This window comes from Tenrec ecaudatus, chromosome 4 (genome assembly GCF_050624435.1).
Source record: "Tenrec ecaudatus isolate mTenEca1 chromosome 4, mTenEca1.hap1, whole genome shotgun sequence".
NCBI lineage: Eukaryota > Metazoa > Chordata > Mammalia > Afrosoricida > Tenrecidae > Tenrec > Tenrec ecaudatus.
In genome coordinates, this window is record NC_134533.1 from 106,277,989 (window position 1) to 106,286,091 (window position 8,103).

Genomic DNA, 8,103 nt, shown 5'->3' on the forward strand with positions numbered 1-8,103 from the left:
CTTACAAATGATCTCTTGCTGTGCTCTTAGGGCCACCCGGAGTTACGCACCCTTAAGGTATTTTTTTGTTGACTTCCCAAAGGAGGTCACACTCTGGGTAACGCATAATAATGAGATTGGAGCTTGGTGAGGCATATGTTTCTTTTGTTAGTCTTAGTAGAGCAGGAGAATTTTTGACCCCAGATAGATACATTTTGGAGGGAAAATAGACGTAGAGATGAAGGACTTGGAAAATCATTTCCTTAAAGCTATCTATCTACACACACACGTGTCTCTTAGAAAAACATGTTTGAGGAATGTGGGTTTAGAGGATAACTTACCTCGTTGGAGAATGAGCCCTTATCCTAAAATAATGAATGAATGTCTGATTCCTTTTCTCTATCTGTCCCACTATAGTTTATTTCCTCTTGAGTACCTCGAGTAGGGTGTATACATCCTACTCTGATTCCGCCCCAAGCATTTGAAAACAATCAATCACCTCATATGCATATGCATGTAAAAGTTGGGCATTGAATAAGGAAGAACGGACAAGGACTGATGCATTTGAATTATGCAACTGGTAAAGAATATTGAAAATTCCATAGACTGCTAAAGAACAAACAAATCATTCTTGGAAGAAGTATAGCCAGAAGGCTCCTTTGAAGCAAGGATGGGGAGACTTTGCCTGGCATACTTTGGACTTGCTTTCCGGAGGGACTAGTCCTTGGAAACATGTATCATGCTTGGTAAAGTAGAGGAGCAGAGGGAATGAGAAAGATCCCCCACAGGATGAAAAGACACAGGCGCTGCAGCAATGGCTCAAACACGTGTGAGAGTGGTACAGGACCAGGTTGGCTTTCATCCTGTGGGACATAGGGTCGCTGGGAGTCCAAACCAACTTGATGGCACCAGGCAGCAACAACGATGCACCCAGGTCTTCTCACCTGAAGGATTAATAGTCTCGGCTTCTTGAGTTAATCACCATCTGTGTTTTGTTTTAATCATAATTTTTTAGTTTTCTTACTTTTGCACAAGGGACACTGAGGTATATCTCATTTTTTCTTAATCTTAGTGTTCAAAGCAATGTGATAGTTCTCTTGTCTGGGACAAAATATCTGCCTAAATTGTTTCATTTACGCTATAAACCAAAAAACAAAACCCACTGACATTGAGTTGATTCTGCCTTATGGTGACCCTTTATAAAGAGTTATCATTTTTGAATGCGTACTATAAACTTGGTGTTTAAAATAACATTGGGAATATTACTATCATTCCAATTTGTAGGTGAAATAGCTGGATTGAAAAAGAACCAAGTAACTTACACCAAGTCAAAAGCTTGATTCAGTGTCTTGTTTATCAGATGCTGCCTAGGTCAATAAATGTCTTAACAGATCATGACAGCACATGGGGCAAAACTCTTCAGGAATTCAAGGGCCTACAGTAGGAGACAGTGTCAGGATTGGCTGCACATCCTCTGGAAATAGAGTTTATATTTAATAGAAGCCTGCCACAGAACCTGCTGCATGCCAGTCTACAATGATCTGCTAAATGGCATGATGCAGTACAGTGGTTTCCGAAATGGATTCTACTCAGCCCATGGGGTATCTATGAAATCCCTTATGGACCACTATGGTTGTGGTTAGGGCTGGGCATGTTAGTGCACAATGTAGGCTTTTCATCCCTCCTCCCTGATTCAAGAAAAAAAAATCTCTGCTCTTTCTAGTTGTATTTATTTATCCTCTCCACCAATCAGTTTGCATTTGATTGAAGAGTTATGAAACTGAAGAAAAAGCTTTAACTAAAGTAGTCGTGAAAAGAATGCTAACTTTGGAATTCGTTTGCTTGACTTTGACCTATTACCTTTACAGGACTTGGGTATGCTCTTTAACAATTTGGGCGTCTTAATTTCCTAGTCTGATATATAGCAGGTCCTTATAGATTTTTGCTTCGCAAATAAATGAATGAATGACTGAATAAATAATTGATAGTAACCCTAAATAAGGTGTAGTGAGGGATAATGCTCCCACAGAAGTTAGTGCACACTAGTAATAGTTTATTATAATAACAATAATATGTTTTATTATGGTCCCCATTACAATTATTATAGATACATTGCTCCTTGGGATTGAGGTAGCAAGAAGCAATGTAGCATTTCTCTGTAAGCTGGATGTAGGTGGCCTCTTAAACTTGAGAGCAAGTGTTATATGTGACTAAGTATTTGGAACCTTCCCCAGAAGAGAGGGTCTTTCTGCTCTATCCAAAGGAAGATCCAGGGAATCTAAGATGGTTTCCACTCTTAGGAGCGTGACTTGAGATGTTTCGAGGCAAAAAGTGTCAACTTGTTGTCTAGAAGAAGCCTTGCTATTTTGCCAGTTATGCCAAAACTATCTATTTCTGTAGATTAAGATGTGCATCTTTGCCATTGCTGCTATTTCTTGAGTTTGAATCACACTACTCAGTCACATCCAAGTCTATGTATTTAGCACATTTATCTTCTGGATAAGAAAAAAATATCACGAACCAACAGTCCATTCTTCTTGAAAAGAAAAAAAGTGCTGGGATTTTGACTCAAAAATCATTATCTTTAATGTACTGAAATGGTTCCCAGTTAAATATCACTGGCTTGAGAAGCAAATTCATCTGTGATAGCTTGTAAGTCTTCAGGACCTAACCTTTCATAGTCCACCAACTGGTGCAGATGTTTTAGCCCTCCTGGTTTAAGGGATGGTTATTCTACAGCCGGATCACTGATCTTAGTGAGCTGGGTGCTCAAGAGAAATCCCATTACATACATATCATAATGCCATCACAACCCATTGGAAAGGTATGTTCCTCAGGGAGAAAACTCAATAACTCATTCTTCCTAATGTATACAGAAGATGTATCAGTGAGATGAAAAGGAAACCAAAGAAATTAATGAGAATAAACCAAAACCAAATTCACTGCCATTGAGCTAATCCCAGTTGATAGAGATCCTATAGGACAGGGTAGAACTGCCCCTATGGATTTCTGAAACTATAGCTCTTGATGGAAGTAGCAAGCCCTGTATGTCTTCTGCAGAGCAGCTGGTGTGTTTGAACTATGGAACTTGTGACTCACTAGTCAATTTAGAGCCCCACCAGCAGGCTGCTAGATGAGTGAGAGCTCATTCTAATTATGCAAAGATTCTTTGCCTTACAAGACAGTTTTTTTGCTAAAGAATTTCTGCAAATAGCTGAGTCTCTTTTTGGAATTTCCAAAATTGGATTTGCTTTACAAAATGTTGATTAGACTCAACTTTTCAGGAGCAAGGAGGGTGTATAAAATGAAACCGTTGCCTGTCAGGCTTGAATGGTGAAATCTCACTGATTGATGGCAGTGAAAACTTGTTTCTCATCCTGTTCTCTGAGATCACACTAGTCAGAAAGTCCAAATGGGCCATTCCCTGAGTATCACGTGGTCTTCAATGGGCTGAAAAGGCAGGCCAGCAGTGGGTCATCGCTCATCGCTAACTAAGCGATTCTGGATCACCTGCTCTGAATTAATCATTAATTACTTTTATGTACTGATTATTAGTATAAATCGAGATATCATTTTAATTGAAATGATTATGGGAAAAAGAGCTGATGGCCTTTATTAAACTAAACTAAAACAGAATTTTGGGGGGGATATTTTGGAGCATTTCTTGCTCCAAATAGAAGTCAAATGTAAGGAAAGAGAAAAAGAGAAGCAAGAGTGGAAACACAAAGGAATACAGGGCTAGAACGAATACATGTCAACAACAGACAAACAACCCATTTCTCCCTGTGCGAAGCCCTTCCTTTCTAAGTCCTGCGCGTAATAGCACACAGGTAGGTTGCAGCGAGTCTGGGTAGCTCGCATTTCTGTTATGTAAGAGGAAAATGTAGCAGTATGTGCTACAGAATCCAGGTTAGCAAGTAAGTATTATGCAGGCACTGTTCTGAGTTCAACATGAGGAAAATAAGACAGAGAAGGTAGAAAACACATATTTACTAAGACACCCAAGTACCTGAAAAACCAAACCAAAAATTTGCTATGATGGAGTCAATTCTGACTCATGGTGACCAGATAGGATAGAGTACAAATTCTCCTGTGAGTTTCTGAGACTGTTAACTCTTGACTGTAGTCCACAGCCTCCTCTCTCCCCGTGGAGCAGCTGTCTCCCCCATGGAGCAACTGGTGATTTTGAACTGCTAACCTTACATCAAACAGCCCTATGTATAGCTACCTGGGCTCCTAGAGTACATTCAAAGACTCTCTGATATCTTTCTATGTTGTTCCTAGTTGCCTTGCTGATGCATAAATCAGCATTCTACATCCTGACACGAACTACTATAATTAAAAGCCTTATTCAGACCTTTCCCCAAACTGATCGGTGACTAGTGTCTGTTCAGATTTTGGCCAAGTGATGAGAATCTTTTGCAAAGTTCTGTCTATTATGTAGAAAAAGAAAAACTACTGTTAAGGCTACAATATAAGCAGCCAACACTCCAATAAGCATGAGGGCCGATAAACAGGTATTCTTTGTAAGGGGCACCTTACTGGCGCTGCAGTGATTAAACATTCCGGTACTAATTGGGAAGTCGGTTGTTGGAAGCCATCCGATGCTCAGTGGGAGAAAGATGTGATCCATCTATGACAATCCATCCTTGGAAACCTAAGGGGGCAGTTCTGCCCTGTTCTATAAGATCACGGAGTCGGAAACAATTTGAGAGAAAGCGGTTGGTCTTGGGGTTTGTATGAAGCATCCTATATAGAATTTCACACTACGCGAAATTTCTATAGGGCAGTTGATTTCTGGACGTTTCTGATTTTCATTTTCATGCCTTGTAAGCCTGTTTCTGCTTTTATGTGCTCCTGGGTGTATAGATAAATAATCAGAAGAAATGGGGTGTTGGAGAGGGGGGTTGGGACCTGAAGAAATGAAGAGTGTGAATGAGGAGATGAGGATAATGGAACGCGGGGGATGGGGGGAGTGAAGGATAAGTTTGAGATTGATTCAATGAAGAGGAAAAATGAAAATGACTACTTTGGAGTGTCGCTACTAAATACGTGTTGAGGTTTGTATTTCATGTCTTGTTCCTCTTGTGTTCAGAAACGCCCCCAATCAGCTCTTCCGTTCCGTTTCTATTCAGAACCAGAGGCAACACTGACTGGATTGGGGAGGGGGCTATCCTCACTAACCAAGGGGGAAAGTCTGAGCTGAAGCCCTAAGGGAAGATGAGTCCACCGGATGTACAAAAAGGGCTTCTTGAAAGGATGGGGAAAGGGTTGAGGGCGAGGAATCAGGCAGCTGGAGAAGCGATGCTTCAGCTCTAAGCATAGGCATGCAAGGTGGGTGGCTCCCTGGGCGGAGGTAGGGGCTGCTCCTGGTAGCCTCTGGGCAGGGAATTGGGAACCTGTGTGCAGATGGCCTCGCTCTGCCAGGACAAGGTGTTGGGGTGTCAGGGTGGGGTGGGAGCCTGAGGGGTGGCTTGGAGCCCTGGCGGTGGCTGCCTGACGTCACCGGCCTCTCTGGCAATAGGCTGTGAGCTGAGCTCCCTGAAGCAGCGGCGGCGGCGGCAGCCACGGCAGTAGCGGCAGCGCGGCTCTGTCTCCGGCCCTTCCACTCGGTGCCTTCTGCAGCCGCCACTGCAGCCGCGCGCGGGGGCTCCCTGCCTGCAGCCCTCCGGAGGCCCCAGGTAAGCGGTGCGGGTAACGGGCTGGCGGCTGGGCTGCGGGGCGGCCCAGCGCGAGATCGGAGCGTGGTCTTCGCGGCCTGCGCAGGCACCAGGGCAGTGGCTTCGACCCCCTACTCCGACCCGTGCCCGGCCCCAGTCCAGCCCGGCCCGGCCGGACATTGCGCGCAGTCCCTATGCTCCGCAGTGCAACAGTTTGCCGCTGCCTCTCGGGAGCGGTGGTAGGCTCTGCTGTGCGCTGCGGGGTGGCGGGCTCTGGTCCCAGGGAAGCGCTTCGGGGGCCCTAGGATTGGATATGGGAAGGCCGCCACGAAGGTCCATTTCCCCGAACTTTGCCAACGGGAACCCGCCCTGCTTCCCTAGAAATCCGCTGGCTGCGGGCAAGGCAGGGGCTGGGTCTGGGGGCAGCCGGGCGGAGGTCAATGCGGGGAGGCGTCCAGCGGAACCGGGCGCCCTGGCTGCTTTTTATTTGGGGATGGGGTGGGGGCTATATAGCGCTCCGGGGAAGAAGGCTGGGAAAAGGATGGGGCGCGAGACGGAGCGTCCGCTGTGGCCCAGGAGAGGCGAGAAGTGGGACGTGGGGCCAGGAATACCCCTTTGGGAATGGGACCTGGGGGGGCGGGGCGGGGGGGGCGGGCGACTGGCGCCAGGGGGAGGGAGCAGAGAAAGGAGAACTGCGTCTCCGGAGCCCTGCGGGAGGCTGGGGGTGGGTGGTGGAGCTAGTGGGATCCAGGCGGGACTTCGTGGAGCGGGTGCGGGAAAAGAGCTGAGCCGGAGCTGGGGGCGGGGGAGGAATGGGAGGGCTATGGGCTGCCAGCGCCCCGGGCACCGGGGGCACCCAGAAAGTTGCGGAGGGCTCCTAGAGGCGCCCGATCTGCTGAGTAATCCTCTCCGCCGCTGGGCGGGCACAGAGGCTGGCACAGACCCCGGGGCCGAGCGGTTCGGTGCGGTGCCCCGGGCCGGTGGGCTGGGGAGTCGAGGGTCCTTGCCCGTGGGAGGCTAGGTGCCCAGAGGGCCACTGCCAAGTGGAGCCCGGTCCTCCCCGACCTCCCCATTCCTCTTCCCGGCCCCGGGAAGCCTAATGAAGCCTGTTCTCTTTGCAGCCTGGTGCCTCTGCTCAAAGGGCGCGCAGAGAAGCGGTTGAGGCTGGGCCTGCGAAGACCTCCCGGCGCCCCTCACCCGCCGGCCGGCTTGCCTGCCTTTGCTGCCCCGACCCTTCTCGGCTCGTGCGCGCACCTCTGCCAGTACCAGGGAATAGTTGGGGGTCGCTTGGGCTCCACCCACCTCTTGCTGGTGGGCGCCAAGTACCCCTGAGGGGGCAGCCTGGTGGGCGCAGCCCCTCCCCGCCCAGCACTGATGAGTGCCAGGGCGCCCAAGGAGCTGAGGCTGGCTCTGCCGCCTTGTCTCCTCAACCGGACCTTTGCTTCCCCCAACGCCAGCGGCAACGCCAGTGCCCGTGGCCCGGCCGCAGGCGGCACCTGCATCACGCAGGTGGGACAGCAGCTCTCCCAGTCTTTCTCTTCCACGCTGGTGCTGATTGTCCTGGTCACGCTCATCTTCTGCCTCGTTGTGCTGTCTCTCTCCACCTTCCACCTGCACAAGCGTAGGATGAAGAAGCGGAAGATGCAGAGGGCTCAGGAGGAATACGAACGGGATCACTGCGGCGGCAGCCGCGGCGGCGGGGCGCTGTCCCAGGCAGCCAGTCAGGCCCAAGCGCAGGGAAAAGAAGCCCGCCTGGAGAGGCAGCCCCGGGACTCTGCCTTCGGTGGCCCCTCCAACGCCTTGTCCTCCTCCTCATCCCCTGGCCGCCAGTGCTCAGGCCCCTGCCCTCCTCCGCCTCCACCGCCAGTCCCCAGTCCACAAGGAGCACAAGCAGCCTCCTCCGGTTTGGACACAGCTGGAGAGGGCCTTTTGCAAACAGTGGTACTCTCCTGATTGCCTCGCCCCTCCCCATGTTCCTTCCCAGCTCTTTTGCTACCTTTGCTTTTGCCCCTCCCTCCTCCCTCTGGCCTTCAGTCCCCACGTTCCCAGGGCCCCTCTTGACTCTTTCTTCTCTCCCTCACGGCCCTCCCCTGACTTTGTTTCTCCTCCGCCGAGGCACTGTGCGGTATTTGTAAATATTGGGCGAGGAAAGTCTGGGAAGAAGAAATAACGCTGATAATAACACTTTATTAATATTTATAGCAATTATTATACTACTAATAACACAATCCAAGCGCATGACAAATCACGTAATTTCTCATTGTCCATGAAGGACGCGTCTTCCCTCGCCACTCACCCCACCCCCACAATAAGGAGGAGAAACCGCACAAGCTACCCAACACGTCAAAGGCGTTGATGCCCGGGAACAAAGGGAGAGGAGGGGGCCAAGTGATGTTGTACATAGCTATCAAGTTAAGGTTCAGTTACCTTTCCCCCTCCTCTGCCCCCTAAGCTTTGAATTTCC

General features: G+C 49.2%; 1 protein-coding gene across 1 annotated transcript; it reads left to right on the forward strand.

Moving 5' to 3' along the window:
- The first annotated feature begins 7,013 nt into the window (after positions 1-7,013).
- C4H11orf87 (chromosome 4 C11orf87 homolog) lies at positions 7,014-7,592 on the forward strand. The gene has a single exon (XM_075548753.1). It carries the CDS (start codon positions 7,014-7,016, stop codon positions 7,590-7,592), a length of 579 nt encoding a protein of 192 aa, XP_075404868.1.
- Positions 7,593-8,103: the final 511 nt, after the last annotated feature.

Bases quoted from the DNA above. Each gene is read 5' to 3' on its own strand.
- C4H11orf87 (XM_075548753.1), top strand. From the start codon at position 7,014: ATGAGTGCCAGGGCGCCCAAGGAGCTGAGGCTGGCTCTGCCGCCTTGT.